We start from the raw sequence: 24031 nt of genomic DNA, 5'->3' as shown, positions 1-24031 counted from the left end.
GAGGGCATTTGCTAAAGACAGAGGTTTCTGTCCCACCAGGTCCCGCTGCCCTACAGCCCCAAATAAGCACACAGAGACATGTATTAATCTGTAAACTGTTGGCTGATGGCTGGGGCTTCTTACTGGCTAGCTCTCTCTTAATTATTACGTAACTACTAATCTATGTATTTCTACATGGTCTTATCTTTCCAGAGAATGCCTGGTGTGTCCTAACTTCCCAGTCTACATGGTGTCCCTGGGTGGGCTCTCTCTACAGCATTCTCCTTGTCTCCTAGCCCCACCTATCTTCCTGCCTCTGTTGGCCAATCAGTGTTTTATTCTTCAACCAATAAGAGAAACATGTATATAGGAGGACATCCCCCATCAGTTTGTAGCAGAGAGCCACAGGGCCCAAGTAGGTCAGCTATGCTATGTGGTGGTGGTGCGTTGAGCAAAGCTGTTACTTGAAAAGCCTGGAGGTTGTGCTAGCGTTTTCCCCCTATATATTTAATATACAGAAAGAATGAAAATAACTGTGTAGTTTCACAAAGCCTTGGGTCTTCCCATCAACATATGTACTTTTCATTTCCCTAATCTCCAGGTCTAAGCTAGCAATAAGGTATCAACAACCCATTGTGAGGTGGAACCTAGAATTTTAGGACATTGTAACTTCTGTTTTGCTCTTCTGGGCCTGTATCCTGGACACAGGAAGAGATCATATAGAGTAGAACTGAGGTGCCTGTCTGACAGCCAGCAGATGCTGCAGCCCTGTGTGTGCAACATTGAGGACCTCCCCACCTATCCAAATACAGTCACCCGAGTGAGCCCAGGCCACTCAGGGAGTGAGGAGTGAGCCAGACTCACCAGGTAACGCAGTAGTGAACAATAATGCCTTTTGGGATGCCAAGCCCCTAGGTTGAAAGGTGATTCATTTTGCACCAACATTAAGTTCCATTCACATCACTGCAAGAAAGGAGGTTGCAAAGACTTCCATTATGAAGACTTAGCTAAAGAACGGAGTCACTCTTTTGGGCTGTTTTCTTTCTTGTGAGACACAGAAAGCTTGCAGAGGAGCAAATCTCCATCCTCCAACGCTCTACAGATGCGGAGCACAAAGCTGAACAGCTGCAATTAATGGAGCATTATTGAAGGTCTTTCGTGGTCATTGCCTTTGGGTTCTTGTGAGAAAATAGGCTTTATTCATCCAAGAATTGTAACTAAAAGTTGCTAAAAATATAACTGGCTTTCTTTTCTTTCAACATTCCTAGGCCCCGGTCCAAGCCAAGACAGAATTGCAGCTTTGAGGCCAAAGCATGAGAGCAGGGCAGTCCCAGCCTGAGCCTGGAGTCTTCCTGAGGAGGTTTTATTCTTGGCTTGCCTTTCCCTCAGCCAGCTGCCAAAGAGCAGTAGATGGTCTGATTTCACATCGGTTCCCTTGCCTTTTGTCCTCATCAAATTTCCCTGCTTTCCCAAATCCCTGTCCCCTTATGCATTCCTTGATGCAACACTCCTCAACGTCCTCTGCATGCAGACTTAGATGCCCCCCACCCCCCAAAAATAAGGTCTTGTTGTGACCAGGCTTTCAGAGGGGAAAAATTGAACTGAGAACAAAAGCCCAAGTAGAGGTTCCTGCTGCTTTTCTGTTACCATTTAAGTGTGATGCCATAGCCTCTGCGGATATGGCTTAATCATTTAATGACCTATTAAACTTGCTTCCCTGAGTGAAATCAAATTTAGTGTCATTTAGAGGACTATCAGGTAAAATAATAATTGATTTATGGTTGCATATTAAAATAGTCCTATTATTCAAATTTTTATATAAACAGGCTAAAAATAATATTTTCCATTCTTAGAATTTTGTCCAAAGGAAGAGCCCTTTTAAAAGGAGGATTTTTCAAATGCGCATTTAAGAAGTTCATGTAACGTTGAAGGGCTTTAGTTCATACCCATGATCCCTGGACCCATTTCCCAGCAGTAACTTACAGCAGGGAGCCTATTATTACTTTTTTTTTCTTCTTCTTCTTCTTCTTTTTACAATGTTCGCTTCCAGATATCTTTTCAAGCAGGAACATCTCATATATGTATCCTTTGCTCCTCCATGCTCAGACCCAAGCACCCTTTCTGCACCAGTCATTTTCCTTATTCATTGTGTGTGTGTGTGTGTGTGTGTGTGTGTGTGGTTTTGAGACAGGGTCTTGCCACATGTAGCCCAGGTTAGCCTTACTGCTGTCAATCTTCCTATGTCACACTCCAAAGAGACAGCCAGCCATTCATTCAGTGGCAGCAGGTACCCTTTGGCAGATGGGATGTCCCAGGATGGATGGTGAATGCAGCCCCATCTCAGCCAAGAACACAGAGAGCGTTATCTGATCAGACCCTTTGTAGTGGTCATTTTGATTTATCCTCGCAAATTTAAACTCCCTGCAGTTTTTGTTTGCTCGGTGTTCTCAAGGGCTATTCTTCAAGCCAAACAGCTGCCGTTTTCATCAAATCAGCCATGCTTGCTCACAAGTGCATCACCAGAAGGGTGTGGGGAGGGACATAGGATCCTCATCTGGGACTCCATCTGATCCCTCTTGCACCTTCTAGCTATTTGTGCGCAATTCTGCTCACAATGTAAGTGACCGTAGGTTAGGGAGTTGCTAGAGTATATAAATAGGGAAAGGTTCACTATAGGGGGAAATACCATCTATATGGCTATGAAGTAGTCATTATCCATGCTGAGTGGGGTTTCCCTGGGTCCTTTCCCATAAGAAGTTTCTCAAATTGCTCCGTGAGTAAGCTTGATAAACTTACCGGTTTCCCGACTTAAACTTTGGTGAGATCAGACCTTGGTTTGTTACTGGGATCTTCTAAAGAGGAGGTATATATTGTTTATGCTTCCCCAGGGAAGGGATTCTCACAATATTCAGGATCCTTCTTTTAGCAATTCTTCAGGAAGCCAAACCTATGCCTTACAGAGTGGCTTTTGATCCTAGTCTGGAACTGACAGAGGAAAGAATTCAGAAAGCCAGATGTGTATCTTCTGGTTGCCTGGAAACTGAGTGATAGAGCTAAGGCAGCAGTATTTTCAAGTGAGCACTTTTTTTTTTTTTTTTTTTTTTTTTTTTTTTTTTTTGAGACAGGGTTTCTCCATGTAGCTTTGTAGACCAGGCTGGCCTTACAGTGATCACCAAGCTATGAGCACCTTGTTTGCTCTAAGCAGAAACACTTGGGTGAAGTGGAACCAGCTATGATATCTACCTTATGGAAGCATCTGGAAGGGTAGGTGTATTCAAGGAATCTGAAGGGATATGCCCAAAGCAGTGATATAACCAACCTCCCTATAGACTTAGACCCTTTAGGAGCTGCTGCCTTCTAAGTGTAAGGTTGTGATCATTTTCAACTTGACTTGGTTTAGAATAATCTAGGAGGCACATTTTAAGTCATTGCTGCGCCCATGCAGCCAGAGGACCGAGCTTGTCTGAGGGTGTCAGGATTGAAACAGTTAACAGACCACCATGAGAAGTGAAGAGGAAGCTGCTGTGGTTTATTACAGAGAGTAATGGGCTTACATACCAAGCCAGGGGATGGGCTAAGCATAGGAGGAAGTCATGCACCACCCACACCTGGGGTTAAGGCATGGGCACTGCACACCGGAAAGTTATGAGAACAACCTTGTTTGATCAACCTTGAGAGCATGGGAGTTCTACAGCTGTGTGGGGAGGGAGAGAACTGTAAGGGACAAATACTTAAATTTCCCAACAATGCATATCAATGAAGATATTTCTACACCAAAATCCCCCATTTAGTTGGCTTCTTTGCTGGGAAAAAATGGTGGTAAAATAATATGCATTTCAGTAAGAAGATACTGGGTACCCATGCACTATTAAGACAAAATCGAATTTCAAATTATATCTAGATTTGTTAGTGAAGCAACAATGTGTGTATTGTGTGTATTGATAACCTAATAGTACATGCAGACATATAGTGACTTGCTTTCTCTCTGTCTTTCTCTCTTCCTCTCTCTCTCTATATATATATTTACATATTTTAATAATATATATATATATATATATATTTTTTTTTTTTTTAAACCAAATTTTGGAATTCCCCTGAGCAAAACAAAACCACTATCTTTCTTTCAAACCCATGGTAGCTCATATCTAGAAAACCCAGGTCATATTGAATCAAAATGTTTGCATGAATCAAAATGTTTGCACAAATAAAATGAAATCTAGGTCTAGGCTCAGATAACAACAGGGCTTTTCGTCTCTAAGAATCTCAGAGGTCATAGAAAGTGTATGGAGAAATACTTCTATTTGGTGAAGAGCCATCATCAGTGGGGATATCTAGCAACTCTCATTACATATCAATTTGCAAGTTCCCTCTTCCTCCTACTCAATGTGATACCCAATAACACAGATTTCTGAAATGCCCCTAGTTGGGTACAGAGAGCAAATGGCATAGCTTGAATGGTGCTTGTGGCTCTTTGTGAGAACCCCACAGGGGATTTTACTGACTTTGTCTACGCCAACATTGACAGTTGCAGAACATTCATACATGTCAATGTGCCAGCTATTAGGGTACATGAGTTCTGTAGTGATACCATTTACATATTGACCTTTTGCAGCTGGTTACAAACGTTGCTGTGATCTTTCTACAATAGTTTTGTGTACTTGTGCAATCAAAGCTCATAGTCAAAAAGTACATGTTTTCTGAGACAGCTGTCCTGAGCTTGTGGGAGCTCACGAACAGACAGCTTAGGGAACCCCTTGGGACCGGCCTAGGCCCTCTGATCAGGGTGACAGTTGTGTAGCTTGGACTTTTGTAGGACCCCTAGCAGTGGAAGCAGGACCTGTCCCTGAAGCATGAGCTGGCTCTTTGAAACCTATTCCCTATGGTGAGATTCCTTTCAGCCTTGATGCAGGGGGGAAGGAGCTTGGTCCTGCCTCAGCTTGATGTGCCTTGCTTTGTTGACTCCCATGGAAGGCCTTACCAGATCTGACTGGAGACAGAGGAGTGGATGGGGGAGGGGTAGAAAGGAAGTGGGGGGGGGGGAGAACAGGAGAGGAGAGAGGGGAAACTGGTTGGTATGTAAAATAAAAAATTACACGTTTTAATATTTTTATTAGGTTTGTCAAATTGTTCTCTAAATTATTGTCAAATATTCTTATTGGTGGCTTTTTCCATGCCTGTTCTGACCTTCCATTCCATCTTGTTTTTTTTTTTCTTTTCTTTTTGAAGATGAAAATGAGGATTTTCAAATGTCCAACTAAAAGCTGTTTTCAGCTTGTATTACATTAGTTGGTTGCTGTCAGCCCTGATTCGTCTCTGTATGTATATAGGACATTCCTATGGAAGAGAAATTGGACTTCCAGTGTTTTCTAGGGTACAGCAGGGGTCATGAGTGTAGACAAATAGAAGCTTTGGCACCAAGAAGGAAAGATGCTTCAAAGAACTCTAGCCACCCAGCTAATGAGTGGGCCTGCCCGGAGAGATAAGGAGTGTGCTGTCCTCATACTGGAAATTTTCAATTTCAGGCTGGATGGACAACAGCAAAGTGTTCAAGGAGAGATTCCTGAGTTCAGCGGCGTGTGCAGAGAGGTCAGTGCAGCCCACAATACAGCATCTGGGATACAGTGTGCATGTGAAATGAGTTTTGGTGGAATGAACTTTAAAAACGTTTTAATTGGTGTGTGTGTGTGCAGTTGTCTATGTCAGCATCATGTTGCTGTGTGACTAGCAGATCATGCATCATAGGAACAAAGGTGGCACATGGGAATAAACTGGGAGCAGAAATAAGCTCCACAGCTTCTAGGTCTTTTGAAGTCCCAGACTCTGTGATTCTAAATCTAACCTCAATCCCGATAAAAATATCAATTAGACTTCTAAATACCAGCCTGTTACATTTATTGCAACAGAAGAAATAGCTGCAGAAGCCAAACGTAGTACAACCAAGTATGAAAATATTTGGAGTTTGGTGCAGGGGTCACGTTTTAGTTAAAAATGAAAGCCTTAAATTGCAGATAACAACCTATCTGAAATTACATTCACATGAATAGTTAAGGGGAAATACTAATAATTTGAGGAATCTGTCAGCATTTGCTATATTTTAAACGGATTGTGAAATAAAATAAGCACAGGTGTTGCTAGTGGCATTCCTTTACCCCATCAGCACTTGTAAGACCTACATTGATGGGAAAGAAGCATGGTCTCTCACACTCACGCAAACCTCTAAGACTGCCATGAAGACACCATCCAGTCAGTTCAACCCACGATGGACTTAAAGTACAAGCTTCTGCACTGGAGAGCTGAAGCAAATATTTATTTAATTACATATAAATTGTACATGATGTTCATGGGTCTATAAACACAAACAGATTTTAAAAATCAATTCAAGATACACCCCCAAAACCACCCCCACCCTTCATTGATGCCATTCATTAAATACCTCTGTCTGGGTGCTTCATAATAATTGAATAGTTTGATTTCCATTACTGAGATTGTGTTAGAAATAAAGGACATCTCTATCGGTCTTCTTCAAATGCCTATACGATGAGGAAGTAGTGTGCACATATTACCAGACCAATGAATTTACTCTTCTGGCAACTGAGCAACAACCCACTAACAGAGGATTGTTCACCTGTATTGGTTTTCATCCAGGTACAAGCATCATCAGTCCTATAATTCACAGAACTAAGAACAAAGCAAACTGAGAAAGAATTCTCCCAAGTGACTAATTTGATTCATTGACCAAGACACTAATGAAAAATACACCATAAAGTCATTATTTAAATATGATGCTTAGAATCCAAGCTGAGAAATTATAGTATTTGAAACTGACTCATCATAGCCACTCTGATATGATATACCTTAATTAGGAGAAAAAAAAATCATTCATATACACAGTTCTCTTAGTAAAATTTTCTATTTCCTGCTAATAACACATTTTAATTTACTTCAGAAAAATGCATTGATCTTATTCAAATATATTTTCCTAAAATATAAATATTTAAATTAAAAGTTTAAAAATGGAGAAGACAGTTTTTGTTGACTCTTACACAGATATCAGTCTAAAACTTAAGCAATAAAGAAACCACGTCTGTAATTATGACCAATTTAATTTGTCTATAAATATATAATAGAATCTTTGCAACTTGAATAATTAACTCAAACTTCATGTAGTACCGAGCACCTTAGATTACATATTGTTGAATGAAACTATTGGCATTAATATATGTATCATGTTATTTACAATACATAAGTATAGTTCTCTTGTATAACAACATTCCAGTGATTTCTGAAAATATATAGTGTGAAAGTGTGCAATACAATTTACAAATGCATCAACGCTTTCCCACAGAATTAAAGCTGGCCTTCACTCTTCAACATTTTAAAATAAGAAACCAACCAAAAGTCAATGTCCTATGGTGGATTTGCTAAAGTATTGTCCATAAAACCTACTAGCTTCACAGAGTCCCCATTGCAAAGAAGTGCAAGGCATGGAACTCTCACCCCTATCTTGAAGACTGTGATCAACGAAGACCAGGATTTTTGGGGGAGGCTAGCAACCCCAACAAAGCCCTAATGTGTCTTAAGTTGCTTCTTCATCACCAAGCCCCTAAATCACCACCCCAGTGAGAATACTGCTCAGTGTCCCTTGGAAATGATTATATGGGATGTGCTTCAGGAAACTGATGGTTTAAAATACAACTGCAACTCAGTAAACCCACACATCTGAGGAAGCTGAATCACAGGCATTTAGGCTGTTTCACTTTGCATAGGTGTCTGCTAAACTATGACTCTTCCAACACATAGGCAGGACACAGAGCATGTGCTAATGTAAAACTATATGGAAAAGAAGAACTAAAAAGAATCATAAACTCTATGGCTAATTTTCAGGGCTTGTGAAAAGTAACTCCAAAATCAAATAACGAGTGTAGATTTTAGTGAATGATTCTTGAAAGGGAAAAATGAAAGCAAAAGCAATAAGTTCTAATAGGCTAGATATTGCCTCAAAATATGCTTGTAGAAAAATATCAGGTCATTATACTATTCCTCTGAAATTCCAAAATTAATGTAGATGCTATCTGTAGATTTGATTAAACTTCTGGTTCTGTACGTCTAAAACAGCATCTCCCTTACTTTGAAATGCACACATGCAAGCACAGGCAGAAACAAGGACCATTGAAAGGTACTTCCACTGAACACTGTGAAATGCAGATAGCTAAACACCGACTGTGTGACCAGTGGTGTGTGTGTGTGTGTGCACACGTGTGTGCACGCATGCGCATGTGCATACATGTGTAATGGCAGTCTTTTTAAAGAATTGCTCAGAATTTGATTTCTGTAAATAAGGGGATTGATTTTGGTTATGAGACAGAATCCGTGGTGTAAGTGCAGTGTCTGAATTAGTCATCATTTGAATATGCAACTCTTTAGGAAAGCTTCGTAATCGCAACAGTCCACTTTGGCTCAGATTCTGCCAGCTTAAAGCTCAGCTCAGTATCCAATGCCTTATTTCATTTCTGTTCAGCCTATGTGAACGAACAAGAACACTTTTGAATCACTCTACACCAACTTCACTCATTAAGAAAATTAAATAACATGCTTCATTCTTAAATAAAAGCCAGATTTCTCTTTGCCTACTGTTCCTCTTCTTTTTTCTTTTCTTGTTTTTTTTTTTCTCTTCCTACCAATGAAAATCAGCTCTACTTGAATCAGAAAATCAATCATAATGAAGCAAGGGAGCAGTATTAATGCAGGTAGAAGTGTAGGTGAGACTCTGCATTTCTCATCTGCTCAGCTCTGGCTTACCTGGGTGGACCGGTTGCCTGGAAATGGATATGATCAAGATCTACACATGCTACTGTAATGGCCATATCCTTGGTTGCCACTATGTAGAAGATATTCATTTGCCCTCACCCCCTTAACCTCGATTTGTTTTAAGAAGTTCTAGTCTGACATCTCTTGTGGTATTTCCTTTAGGGTGTCCCTTGCAGTTCCCCAAACTGGCAGAGGAGCCTGGGATACTACACGTGACTCCTGAGACCCGAAGCTGGCTGCTGATGCTACATTTGGTGCACTGCCTGATGTCACAGTCCTGTGTCACTGCAGTCTTTCCTTCCTATGGCAAGTCGCCTCTCCGTTCAGGCCACCAAGCCCAGTCTTGTAATCTTAGCAGACAGAAAGGAATGGATGATGAAAACGATTGGCTTGGGGCACGAGTGAAGGTCGAGTTGCTGAAATTTAAAAAGAGGGGAGCATGAGAGAGCTTCAATTAATGCCTGGTGTAGCATAGTGATTTTCACATCGAGCCACCCTACACACAGTCCTCACTTTGGAGTGTTAAATCTTTGTTCGCAGTGAGATAAGGGAATGACGCTCCCAAATGTTCCTTATATCTCCCATAACTTTTTGTCTAAAACAGCTTCTAATGAATTTACCTATGACAATTCCATAAATACCGATGGGAACTTCTTCTTTGTCTAAACCGTTTGTTTGCAACTCCACAATAGAGATGTTTGTGCTGAATTTCATGCAGCACGTAGCAGTTCAAATTTCACATCTCAAGTTGTTTGGTTCTTGCTTCTGACATTTTTTTTTTATGTCTAATCTTGGCCAACTCACTTAAAATTCTTCTCAGCCCTACTAATATGCAAGGCAATTAGAGTATTAAATAAGATCCTGCATGTGAAACTGCCTTGTGAATTGAGAATACAGTGCTCATACTTAACATTCCCGTCTTTACCACCGTCTACTCTTGAGCCATTGTGGACATATCGATCACATCTCCCTGAGGGTGACATCGAAAGTATTAGCCTTCTCAGTGTGGTTCATGTACAACCCAGAACGGGCCTGGCTAGAGCATCAAACACCTTCAGAAGGTGAATTATCACTTGACCCGAGTTAGAAAATTTTGGGAAATCTCTGCTGTCCTAAGTTTTGTTCTGATGGTGGCACTTCTGTGCAATGAGGACAAAGTGAGTGTGCCAGAGCATCTACCAAACTTAAGATAGTGTTGTTATAGGGTGGTGTCTTGGTTTCTGTTTTATTGTGTGTTGCTATGACAAAATGTTCTCACAAAGGCAACTTAAGGGTGTATCTTAACTCACAGTTTAAAGCATAGTGCATCATGGTGGGGATATCAAGGCAACAGGAGCTTCCAACAGCTAGGCTGGATACAATGGATACCCAAGCAGGAATTAGGATGAATGCATGCTGCAGCTCTAGGATCCTGGCTAGGGGATGGTGCCACCCATTGTGGTATGGTGTGTGTGTGTTTGGGGTGGTGGGGATACTTCTACCTCACTTAATGCAGTCAAGATAATCCCTCATAGTCAAATCCCCACGAAATAGCAATTAACACTGTCTGCATTTCTCAAAAGGTAAAGCTAAGATCTAGACATGTATTAAACTTTATGAAACCACAACTTTTGCAGTCAGTAAGGAAGTGTGAACTCACACTGAAATCTATCCGACATCATAGCTGGAGATTATTTGCCATATTCCATGCCACTAAAAGAGGACACAATTTTGAAAAGTGGCATTAAAAGCTGTCTCCCTCAATCTCTGCAGTTTATACATAGGGTGACTTGAATCCCAAGCAATAAAAGGAACAAATTAGCATTGGATACAAGCAAGGATTAAACAAGAGACAAATTTGTTTGTTCTCAATTTGCTATAAAGCAGTTGCCTTTAAGAACGAGCACACAGATGGATAATTGGTAGGCCAGGAATGAATGAAAAGTGTTTTAATGAAAGGGACTTTCCTGTCACTACCTCATTTGAGTCATGACCTTAGGCTGCATTTAAAGAGCTGGAATACAGAAATGTAAACAAACAAAAAACAACAAAAACCAAAATTCAGAGGATCCACTGGAAAATGGACCAAAACGCTGAGAATCCAATGCAAACTGAAAGGTTATTCTCAGATGGTGAGTAAGAGTCTGCTGTCAGCCTTCATCTTGGAAGTGGTCATCGCTGCCCAAAATATCCTTAGAAACAGCCTGGGCTTGCACTGAGGTCAGTAGTGTCGCGTGATGTGGGACTGCCTAGGTCTGAGGTAAAAGGCCTTTTAACTCTGTTCCCTAGTCAGCTTCTTCAGGGAACTCCAACATACTATCCAAATAGTTCCTAGTAAAGCCCACAGAAGAAACACCCGTACAACTTGTGACAAGAAGCAGGTAGAGGAAAGAGGGATAGTGGAAGTCCAGTAGCTGAATGGAAACAGCTGTTGTTGGTTTTTGTTTTTTCTGTTGTTTTTGTTTTGGCTTGGTTAGGGATTAACCTGTGTGTTTTGAATTTTCTCTGTTCCTATTGTAGCAGGAAGTCAATACATATTTCCTGATGGACACAATGGCTAGGGAGACTAGTTATTGCAAATTCAAGGACATGCCTGCAGTTCTGTACTTGACAGTTTAAGTGACATTCTTCATCTTCTAAGAAATGCCATGGGCCACGATTGTCTGCAGACTGAAGAATGTGCCCTTGTCACCTTCTGGGAAACTGGGTTTCATACAAATATTTACTATGTTGGGGAACAATGACCACAGGAAAACACTAATGTAAACATAAGGACTGTGTACACGGGTGTGAGGTATGTGGCTGTTACCTTAACCAGGAATTGGTTAACTTAGATGAATATAGCTTGATAGTAGCTCCTAACTTTGGTAGCTTTGTCTGTACCCCCTGAAATGATGTCTACTGTCTATTCCCCGACTGACTTTAGGTTTTTGGCCTTGGCAGTGCTTATTTTACATAATTTCCCTCATCCTTATCACCTGACACAATGCCAAGGTCATATCAGCTGCTTCATGCAACTTTAAAATGAATGGTACATAAGTTAAGGCACCTCAGAAATCCTTTTTTATAAGAATTTAATACTAACCTTATGAAGCATCCTCCTTCTAGATTCAAATATTTATGTCATTTTCTAATGAAAAATGAAACCAAAGGAAAGAACTGGAGATAATTGGACCTGTTTGAAACTTCTGAATCCAATCCTGCCTTCACAAATTGCAACTACACCAGGAGTGTGCTATCAGTTGGGTGTGTAAAACTGGAAAGGCAGTCCAGGATTTCCGAGTCATTACAGGTGTGTTCCATAATGAAGCGGATGAAATCATATGGTCATGAGAAAAACACACTTACAATCTCTCCTTCTTTGCCTCCAAAGTCTAAACAGAGCATCCTGATTCCATCATCCGAAGACATTTTGAGCTTCTCATAAGGGGACTGTATGATTGTCTTGGGAAAGGCACCCTCCTGAGGCTCAGTAGAAATAGAAAATCCATTGTCATAATGTATGGTCAAGCGGCATTCCTGGTTTCTGTAGGTACAGGCTGGGATTGGGGGGAGACACGGGGGAAATCAATCCATCAATCCATTTACTTGGGCACTTAACAGTTATAGTTTCTCCAACCTAGTGTCCACCCACAAAGTTCTTATTAAAGTGAGGAAAAGAGGAACAAAGTCCCTACACTTCTTGGATTGAATTTGATGTTGAAATTTGGCAATGGTTAGGAATTGGGATTCAGTACATGTTTTCTGGTATCCAGTGTTTATCTAGTCTTCTGATGTGTATGTTAACAGGAAGGGCATCCTTGACTTCCCATGACCAAGTGGGTCTGGCTTTCAGTCAGACACAACAGACATTTTATTTTAATAAAGTAAGTCACCCAGACATCATCATTACCACCACCATCATAGCATCTTCATGGTTATGCATGAAAGCATGCATGCATATGCGCATGTGTGCAAACACACACACACACACACACACACGCACACACACACACACACACACACACACACACAGTCCTGTCAGCTATTGGTTGAAAGAGGCTAACCTCCTTTTGCTACAGAAGTCATCACATGGAACATATTTAAGAGGTCGTAAGTGAGCAGTTTAAAAATAATCTACCTTTTAAAAAAGTCCCAACAAAGTTTATTTCAGACACTGAAAGGACAGTTTTCCTTTAATTTCCCTTAAGATTTTGGGCCCAGGAAATGTTGCTGCAGACAGATTTGTGGTGTGACACCTTTTATGAGGAATGTTTCTCTGTCCCCCTGCTTGTGTGAGATGTCCAGAAGCTTGGCAGTGGGGGGCAAGCACAGGTCACCTCCATTCCAGAGGAACAAAAAAATAAACCTTGTTAGAATGCTAGGAAGCCTGAATAGTGTAGTTCTGTAAGCCTATTCCTGGAAAGAGAGGGGGCAGTTGCTAGAACCCTAGCTCTTATTGAGGAAGAGTTACACATGTATCCTTTATCAGACTGGGTTTAGTTTCCCTCATAAAACACCATTAACGCATCTCTGTAGGTCGATTGATTCAGGCCTTGACCTATACTTAACAGGATTTTTAAGGAATCCAGGACACTTTCTTTGCTGGGGTGGGGCTAAGAACAGCACTGACTCACGACAGTGTCATTAATTGAGAAACCACTCTGTGTCACCCTTAACTCTGCTCTGCTTTCTAAATATACCGAATACAATTTCACTCCTCACTTCAGAAGCAGAAATATTTCACTAAGATTAGAGGGCTTAAAAAAACTAAAGCTCAGAGAGGAGACTATCGCCACCCGCGACGTTTGGCTTTGAAAATTCAAGTCCTTTGTCCTGTTTCGTCTTCCTTTCCTCATACCCTGGCACTCAGATGCAGAGGTCTCTGGGGCAGGACCTTGACAGTGAGTTTCTCAGCCTTCCTCTATCTCGAATGGTGACAGATGACGACAACTTGATAGGGTTACCTTCAGACATTGGGGGACCTGTATTGGCCACTGTGTTAGGGACCCTTTCAAATGGAATTCTGATGAACACACATGCCCCTTCCCTGATTTCCTCTAAGAATTTTTTATTGTTCTACGAACTGGTCTTTTACAAAGTTTCTCTGACAGCTCTGAGTGCTTTGTCCTCTGCCACCCTACCCCCAGTCCAGGGACAGCAAAGGAGAATGTCACAAAGCTGGCAGTGACGTCCCATCCTTTTGCAGGTTTTCATTTCTTACACCTTCAGCACATGTAAATAAGCTCTAAGCACGGCTTTGTACGAACAAAGCTTTCCGCACGTTTGAACTTGGAAGCCATGTGATTAGTTGTTCTGAACAAGCTGTGGTGGGCTTTGATTCCAGCGGATCTCGAATGGCATCTGTGGATTTTACTGGGTGGGATCAGCTAACCAAAGATGTTCTCAATCTCCAGGGGATAAACTGGACATATGACCATGTTAAGCAAGCTCTGTTGAAAACAGACATCTTCCTCCCCCCATCTCCACAGCCCCCCCCCCCAGTCTCTGGAGGCATCGTCAGCATCGTCCAAGCTGCAACTGGGTTGCCTTTAATCGCTTCCATCACTTTTCTGCTACAATCCTGTTAGCTCAGTTTACCCAATTCCTTGTTATTCTCCTTTAGCTACTATGTCACCAGAGCTGGCATTTTCCTATCAAGGGAGATAGCATCTACATACTAAGTAGGACGTATAAAAACACAGAAAACAACAACAAAATTCTTTTGGACTTCTTCACTCTTCCCTAAAATCATTGCATGGAGTCTCTACTTCACCGATACTACGTGTGTAACTTTATTGAGCTTAGCATTTGAATGGTTTGAGTCCTGTCCAACTCTCATGCTCACAGCCCGTCATTCTTGTCAGATACCGCAGGCACACAGCTTTCAGGAACACTCCCAACAGGTCATCAGCAGCTATAGGAAACATGTAGGGACACAAAGTAGTTTTAAGATAACCAGTCACAGACAGTGATCAAGCCAGGCATGGTGGCACGTGCTTCTAATCCCAGAACCTGTGAAGATGGTCAGTTTGAGGCATGCCTAAACTACATGGTAACATAGTATCTTAAAAAAATGAAATGACTCCCTTTTTTATGGTATCTCTTTTTTTCTCTCTCTCGTCTATCCCTCCCCTGACTCAGTCTTCCTAGTTCCACATGCTCTCCTCTCCTCCCCTTCTCTTTCTCCTAGCTCCCTCTCCACTCATTGCCCAACCCCCCGGATTTGCTCAGGAGATCTTGTTTCTTTCCTCTTCTAGAGGGACCTTGTATGAATATCTTAGGTTCCTCCTTGTATTTAGTTTGACCTACAAGGATGACCCCAACTAACAATCTGAAAAACAGTAGAAAGGCTACCATAAATGCCCTTCCTTGATAATGAGATTGATGACTAACTTATCTACCATCATAGAACCTTATCTAGTAGCTGATGGAAACAGAAGCAGACACCCACAGGTAAACACTGAGCCGAACTGGAATCCAGATGCAGAGAGGGAGGAGTGATAAGAAAATGGGGACAAGACCAGGGTACAGAAACCCACAGAGACAGCTGACCTGAACAAGGAGGAGCTAATGGACCCCCCCCCCACACACACAGACTGATAGCTGGGAATCCAGCATTGGACCAACTCAGACCCCCTGAACATGGGTCTCAGTTAGAAGGCCTGGGCAGTCTAAGAGACCTCAGACAGTGGAACCAGGATGTATCCCTGGTGCATGAAGGGATTTTGGGAGCACATTCCCCATGGAGGGATACTCCCTTAACCTAGAGACAGGAGGGAGGACCTGCTGCCTACTCCAAATAACTTAACAAATTTTGTTGATTCACTCCTGGAAGGCATCACCCTCTCTGTAGAGTTGTAGGGAGATGGGATGGGAAGGTTGTGAGGGGGAATGGGAGAGAGGGAAGGAGAGAGAGAGGGAGGGAGATATAGGGAACTAGGATCAATATGTTAAATAAGAGAAAAATAATAAAAACATTAAAAAATAAATTATAATCTTAAAAAATGAAATGAAAGGCACTGGTTATCTTGGGTATACTGCAGCAGAATTTGTACTACACATTTAGAAGCAATGTGGAAAAGCCCTGCCACATGCTTCTCTGTGCCCCATCTTTTAGCATGTTCCTGGGTAACTGAGAAGTGGTACCCTACTCCAGTACTCTTCAAAGAGTGTCCCATGGTCTAGTAGCATCACTGCTTCCTGAAACTTGTTAGTGAGAATTCTCACACACCACACAATCATGTGAATCTGAGGGAGGAGAGGGCTGCCCATGCCTCTGAGTAGAAAATTACAGTTTTGTTATTTATTGGTACAGGGAAATCTTGGGATGTCTTCTCTAGCTGTTCTGTGGGGAGACTTGATCCTCGAGATCGCAGTGGCACACAGTGGAGCCTGATGGACATGTCACAGATGGACACCCTCCTGAGAAGTAGCTCTTTAGCACATTTGGCAAGGGAACTCGAAAGGTAACACAATTGATGAGCTGTTTCTGACAGCAGACTTCTCCCTACCTGTTTCTGCCCCTTCATTCGTGACAGGGACAGAGAGAGCTCTGCTGAAGTTCTGGAACTTTCCTTTGGCTCTAATCCCCCACCACCACTCAGATGCCCTTCATTCCTATTGTTCCTCATGGACCGAGTCCCCAGTTTACTCAGATTCAGGTCCTACTATTCATTACCAATAACCCTTTTAGTTTATGGCCCCAAATTCCTTTCCTTCTGGAAGTTATCCATGGGGTCATAGGTAGGAGGATGGGAAGTAATCCTCCAAGTTACCAACATCTCTTTAATGAAGATGAGATGAGGTGGTATACAAGAAAAGCCCCTAGTTATGTCTCATGAGGGCAAACAGTGCCTAATTGAAAAAAACAAAAACCAACCAACTAACCAAACAAACAAACAAAAAACAAGTTTGACTCTAGAATTTTAAACATCCTCAAAGACCAGTGATAGAAAGACATTGAGGATTCATCTTTCCTGTATTTGTGTGTCAGCTCGTAGGCAGCAGTACTCACCAGCGGTGATTTCAGTAGTAAGCTCGGCTGAATTGTGGCACCCCTGTACTATGCTCCTTGTCCAGTGGGAGAGGTCCCTGCTGATCTCTGCCCTGAAGAGATGTGTTTCAATTCCTTGCTTAGTACCAGTTCGTGTTGCAAAGGATAGATCCATGGCAGCCTGGGGTGATCCTTTCCCTGGACCTGAATGGACAAGCCTGGAGGGGAGGGGTGAGGGAAAGAAGGAGAGAACTTTTAAAAACTGCACCTGGCACATCAGCTAGTAAAAGCCCCAAAGTGACGCACTGCCCTCATCGCTGTGATGCCAAGACGTGACTGGTTTCCCACCATCTCCCCAAGATCGAACACCATCGAGAACCGTGTGTGCATTTGGTTAAATATGCAGAATATTTGAATAACAAGACATACCTTATGCAAATCCAAATATGCTTAGTAAATAAACAAATAGGTGAATGGGTGAGGGAAAAAAAAAAAAAAGACCGGAATTCTGTGTAAAATTCTCACTGGTCCAATTCCAACCATGCAAATGCATATTCCCTCCTGGTCACAAGAAAGGAAGATGAATCTATTGTACTAAATGGGCGTGAGACTCAATTTGTCACGTCCCATAGCTGGCTGTACTGAACACACCTCTGGGTACCATGCGGTTGTGCAGGCAGGCCCTACAGACAAGCAAACAAGTGGGGAGCAATCTATTTCTGCACCAAAGCTGGAGAAAGAACGAGAAATGTTAGACTTACAAGGAAAGGATAGAGGGTTGCCCTTTAGTGGACATTTATGGGAATTTTCAGAAGTGTTATTTTCCAGTTACAAAAGATTTTCACACTGACTTCAGAGCGTCTCCTTGGTGTAAAACGTGACTTCTATAGTAAATAATTCCCTGAAAGGCCAGAGTTAAATCAGGAAGAATCAAAGTGTAGCACTGCTGGCTCTCATTTCTCACATGGCCCCTGGAATCACGCTCTCTCCTGCTTGATATTTCGGCCTCCTCTTCAGAGTGGCTCACGTTAGTCATGTCATTTCTCTCCAGGGTATTTGTATTTTCATCCTTACCCAATATGGAAAGCAACACTACTATTTGCCTGAAAATAGCCACCTATTGGGTGAGCATTACTTTCTTTAGGCAAAGAATTTGTTACCTTGAGGGTTAAAGTATGTGTAAGGAAATCTGAAAAGTTGAACATCTTAACTTTCAATGCAGAAAGGAAAAATTTCTAAGCCACAGTCTGTAGTGCCTCTTTATAATGCTTATTTACACACGGCCCACTCAAGTCTCAAAGCAAGGTGGATCAAAATGGATCAAGCCTTGAAGAGCCACAGTTTGAAAGGAGAGCCCTGTACTCATCCTGATTCACGATCTCTTTATTTCAGCCCCTGTTCTCAGGGTACCTATTGTAGACTTCTTCTTTTTGTATTAAACAAAAAAGGGGAATTGTGGTGATTTATTTATGATTTAGTAAAGTTAGCTTTAGGATTCAGAAAGCAAAGCCAGCCTCAATATGCAAAGATGCCCGTGCAATGGACTGATACAGGAAGAACCAACTCTGTATCTTTGGTTATTAGTGATGTTGACTTGAATGTGAGAAAGGTTGCAAAACAAACCCAGAAGTGATGCTTCTTGAAGAACAACCAAGCTTCAAAGCAATCCATGTTCTTGCTCAGGAGGAGTACACAGCAAGGCCTGGGAAGGCCCTTGCCTTGGCGTAACTCAGTCAGGGCTGCAGGCAACACTTTGAACCAAAACCCCATGATGGGAATTAAACAGGTGACAGCCCTGTCCTCGTCACACAGATCAGATCACACCAGAACTGCAGCAGCACCAAGAACCTAAGTCATTAATGCCCTTTCTGGATTTTGGCTCTTCTAGGTGGAGGCACATGGTGAATACATGATTTCCCCTTGCTAACTTAGTTGAGGTAGGAACAAAGGCTACAGGTGCCAGAATGTGATCACTTGATAAGCACCATTGTTCCAGAATGTGATCACTTGGTAAGCACTATTGTTCAGGTGTCAAAGCTGACAACTGCTGGACAAACACGTTTCAGGGAACAGACTTGATGTGTATGTGTGCGCATGGTCTACACATACAAAAGCCAGAAGAAGTTTCTTTCCCTATTACTGCTCTCTACTTTACTCTCTTGAGACAGAGTCTCCATGAATCTGGAACTCATGTTTTCAGTTAAACTGGTTGCCTAGCAAGCCCCAGGGAGCCCACAGTGCAGGGATCATAGATGGGTAAGAGGCACTTCTGAGGATCTCAGCTCACGTCCTTGTGTTTGCATAGCAGGTGTTTTAAGCCACTGAGCCATTTCCCTAGCCCATACAGTTGTCTTGATAGTAGAGCTCACAGCAAGCACGGTGCCTCCTCTTGAGGTCAGGCCCCTCCTCAGGTTCCTTAGTAGACTTTGTCACTGGAATAAGAGCCTGCTCTGATGCCTCCTTGATTAAATGAGCTCAACTCGCTTCTTGACACATGATAGATGCAGGTTGGATATCAGCACGGTTGTATGCTTTTTAAATGTCTTTATAATTCAAGTTTAATTTTGCAATGGAAACTATGCAGGTATACAGTTGATCTATTTTGAAATGTTTTTGAAAATCTGGGCCCAGTAAAGGGCTTCCCAACAGGCCCTTTATTTGTAGCCCATCCTAAGAAACATAGGTAGATTTGGGGAACTGAATGCCGAATAAATATCAGTGGACGTGGATACTGAAAAGGTGGGGATAATGTCTCTCTGCCTGAGTTTTCTTTTTCCCCCATTCTGCCAGGAATAGCATTTTTATACTCCTCCCAAGATTCTTCCCAAAGATATTTTTCCTGTTTTGCAGTCTCAGGGGAAGCCAGAAATAGCTACTATTTATCTTTCAATTATTTTACGTTTTAGGTTATTTGTGTATCCTTAAAAAATATGACCCTCTGTCTCTTATCTGTAATAGGAACTAAACTATAGCAACCAAGGAAATGCTTTATCCTAAAAAGGTAACTCTTCTACCTAGCAAGGAAAACACACTCACATCCTGAGACAGGCTTTCAATTGCCATTCAGACATAATTTCCAAGCTTCCTCTGAAACTGAGGATGATTTTATTCCTTGTTTATAAAATGAAGATGTGCATCCCCATGGCTGGAAGCAAAACTACAACCTCCTGCAGTATCTTACATTTTTATTAGTTAAGAGTATGAATGAGAAACCAACCAACGCAACAAGCTGAATAAGATAATGTAACACTATAAGGGAAGAGGCAAGAGATTGAAGCCATAGATAGGAAGAGGTAGAGTGGAGAGAGTCAATGACTCAGATCTAATCTCCAGCTCTGCTGCTTGTTAGCTGGGTACATTCTTAAAGTCTTCTCAGCTCAATTTTCTCCACTCCAAAGGAAGGATAAGAATCTTCCTACCTCATGTGAGGATCAAACACGGAGGCTTGTAAATGATGCATGTAGTCTTGGTTAGCACATAATATATTCTAGTGGCCATCTGTGCTGGCTAGTTTTATGTCAACCTGACACAAACCAGAGCTACCTGAAAGGAGGAATCTCAATTAAAAACCTGCAGGGCATTTTCTCAATTAGTGATTGATGGGGGAGGCCCCAGCCCATTGAGGGTGGTAGCATCCCTGGGCTGGTGGTCCTGGGTTCTGTAAGAAAGTAGGCTGAGCAAGTCATGAGGATCACCCCTCCATGGCCTCTGCATCAGCTCCTGCCTACAGGTTCCTGCTCTGTCTGAGTTCTGGTCCTGACTTCCTTCCATGACAAATAGTGCTGTAGAAGTACACCTTGAATAAACCCTTTCCTCCCCAAGTTTCTTTAGCCATAGTGTTGTATCACAGTAATAGTAACCCTGATTTGGACACTATCATTATCACTGTAATTGTTAGAGCAAGGTAGGAGAGATTATACCTTACTGTATTCTTAGTACCTCACACAGTTCCTGGGCAAGAGAAGACCTCAGTAAATATTACTGAGTGACTAAATGAAGAGCCAGACGATCAAGAGGACACCCACATACAAAGTTGTGACTAATGACAGTTGCTGTAAGCCACCCGGCACCCCCCCCCTCCCCAATCCCTCAGTCTCTCAAAGCAGAAATAGCAAATGGCCATCTAATTACTTGGTTTTGTGCTCACTAAATAGTGAATGTGAACTTAAAATAATGAAAATGAATTAGTTCCTGAGGACACCTAACAGCCCCTTTTGTTTTTGTTTGTTTGTTTTTTGTTTTGTTTTTTCCCTCTTTGGCCAAAGGTGTTTTTCATCAGTAACTTGCTAGCTTAGGGAATTAAAGGTATTTTTGAAAATTAGAGGTTCACGGGCTACAGAAACCCACAGAGACAGCTGACCCGAACAAGGAGGAGCTAACGGGCCCCCAGATTGATAGCTGGGAAACCAGCATTGTAGCGACTCAGACCCCCTGAACATGGGTCTCAGTTAGAAGGCCTGGACAGTCTAAGGGACCTCTGACAGTAGAACCAGGTTGTATCCCTGGTGCACAAAAGGACTTTGGAAGCACATTCCCCATGGAGGGATACTCCCTTAGCCTAGAGGCAGGAGGGAGGGCCTATTCCCTACTCCACAGGGAGGGTGAGGCCTTCCAAGAGGGATCAACAAAATCTGTCAAGTCATTTGGAGTAGGGATGTGAGGGTGGCTGGGGAGCATGGGAGGGTGGGAGAGAGAGAGGGAGGGAGAGGGAACTGGGATCAATATGTAAAATAAGAAAAATAAATAAATTTCGAAAAGAAAAAAAAAACAACAAAAAATAAAATTAGAGGTTCATTTTTTTGTTTAAAGTTAAAGTCATTAAGATTTTTCCACTCATTGACATGGATTACACACACAGATACACACAACATACATATATACATACATATACAATGGGTTCCTAAGTGGAAAATCAAAAACATATCTTAAAATTATGTCATATAACCTGGGAGTAGGGCAATTAATCAGTCATCTGTCAGTAAAACAATTGCTGTCCAACTGGAAGGACCTGAGTCTAGCTCCAGTACCCATGTAAAAGCCTGGCATGTCTACAGTCCCCTACAGGAGAGATGGAGACAGCAGAGATGGAGACAGGAGAGACGGAGACAGGAGAGATGGAGACAGCAGAGATGCAGACAGGAGAGATGGAGACAGCAGAGATGCAGACAGGAGAGATGGAGACAGGAGAGATGCAGACAGGAGAGATGCAGACAGGAGAGATGGAGACAGGAGAGATGGAGACAGCAGAGATGCAGACAGGAGAGATGGAGACAGGAGAGATGGAGACAGCAGAGATGCAGACAGGAGAGATGGAGACAGGAGAGATGGAGATAGCAGAGATGCAGACAGGAGAGATGGAGACAGCAGAGATGCAGATAGGAGAGAGTCAGACAGGAGAATCCCCAGGACTTCTGGCCAGCTACTGTAGCTGCATTCCTGAGAGTCAGGCTTTGTCAGAGTCCCTGTATCCCCAAAACAAAATGAAGTACAGTTAAGTAGACACTGGGTGTCCACCTTTGTCCTTCACACATATTCATGTGTATCTGTATGCACATGTGCTTAGATACACAGGAAACACATACATAAACATACACACATACACACACACAATATATATATATACAAATATACACACACACACATACAAACATACACATAATATACATACACACACACACAAACTCACACACTCACACACACACATACACACCCACACTGCTTCACATGTCTGAAGTGCAGTTTACATTCAGCTTAGACTAGATACACCAATAAGATCACTCTCGGGACAAATCCCTCCTCCCTCCCCCAGGTTTAGGGAAAATGCTCTAGGATAGTTGTTCTTGCTGGAGATCATGGCAAGTGTTTCTCCCTCCTAGGCTACACATTTAATTGGGGGTCCTCAGATATGGTTCCTAGCCTGACTGCATTCTGAGAAAAATAAACAAGCAAGCAAAAAAACTGTCTCATAAGGGATACTTATGTACTAATTTAATTCCAGATAGGTGTTAGAGAATGTTGCATAAAATGTTCCATGTGCAAATATTATTATTAATATGCTTGATTAAGGCAACAACAGTTGCAGCACACAGATTCAGCCAAATTAGGAAAATTACATATTAGGTAACTGGGTTGCTAAGCAATATTACATACTCATTTTACTTAATTGCTGTAATTAGCATCTCCCAACAGATGCTACAATGCAAACCAAAGAGAAGGGGGAGGGGAAGGGAGGAGAACAAAGGGGTGAAAGGGAGGAGGCTAAAGAAGAGATAGAGGAGGTACGGTGCGGGGTGGAGGGAAGGAAAGGAAAAGAAGAAAGAGCCACTGGCTGGATCTTTTAAAATTTCTGTTGACACTAACTACTTTCACCCATTGGTCACCCCAGTGGTACCCAGCAGTCCGCAGACATCTCAGAAACAAAGCAAGAACAAATCATCATTAACAAGTATCAAACAGTTGGGTGAGAGGGGTAATCCGGGACCTCCCTGTCTCCAGCAATAGCTGATTCCTTGCTGCATTTTCACTATCTGGATTTCTTTCTTGTGAATGTGGTGGGGAAAGTCTCTCAAGACCCCATCCCCAGAAAGTGTGCAGCATCGAGAGATTTTTGACTAGCCACAGAGATGAATGTACCACGGGAAATTGAAAGGATGGACGTTTGGAGCCCGCTCTTGACTGTTTCTTGGTATTAGCCAAGTGGAGAAGAGTGAGTGTCCTCCATCCGTTTCTTCGTTTGTCTGTCACCTTTCATGGCTAGCTTTCAGAGGCAGTAGGAAGAGTGACAAGGTGGATACTCACCAATGAAAGCTTACACCAAGGTGTCGGTTTCTACAGTACCGCTTTGAACATGGTATTCTGGGCTTCAGCTCAATATGGAATCTATGTGTGTTCAACTAGATGCCTAGCAACCCATATTTACAGTTCAGAATTTGAACCCAGGTCCACAAGCCTACAGGGTTCATACTCTTTCTATTACATTAGAAGGGGGCAGGGGACTCCAGATCATCACATATAGACAGAGAAGAAAACTGAAATGCCAAAGTAAAGTGACTTTAGGTCGTCCATGGGTTTATTTTTTTATTCATATTATGGTCTTCACCACAGCTAAACAAGACTTGCAGCCTAATAGATAGTCTCATTTAATAACAGGTCAAAGCCTTTGGAAACGGTTCTTTGAAGTTAGTTGTCTTTTTATTATTTAACACTATTAGAATGGCACTTGTCAACTTCTGTTCATCTCCTAATATTTTCCTGTCCCATCTATGTTTCAATGAATTTGACATGTACCCC

At 42.1% G+C, this 24031-nt stretch overlaps 1 protein-coding gene across 1 annotated transcript in view; it reads right to left on the bottom strand.

Moving 5' to 3' along the window:
• Window positions 1-6272: 6272 nt before the first annotated feature.
• The window catches only part of Sntb1 (syntrophin beta 1), a 229170-nt gene continuing 211411 nt past the window's right edge, over window positions 6273-24031 (bottom strand). Inside the window, exons 5-7 of the mRNA XM_051202446.1 lie at window positions 16763-16959; window positions 12115-12305; window positions 6273-9203 (exon numbers count right to left, since the gene is read on the bottom strand). Of these exons, the coding sequence (XP_051058403.1) occupies window positions 9111-9203; window positions 12115-12305; window positions 16763-16959 (481 nt within the window). The 3' untranslated portion in view covers window positions 6273-9110. The remainder of the gene's footprint in view (window positions 9204-12114; window positions 12306-16762; window positions 16960-24031) is intronic.

The sequence above is a fragment of the Phodopus roborovskii genome, unplaced genomic scaffold (genome assembly GCF_943737965.1).
Source record: "Phodopus roborovskii unplaced genomic scaffold, PHOROB, whole genome shotgun sequence".
NCBI lineage: Eukaryota > Metazoa > Chordata > Mammalia > Rodentia > Cricetidae > Phodopus > Phodopus roborovskii.
This window is presented reverse-complemented; position numbering and strand designations above follow the sequence as displayed.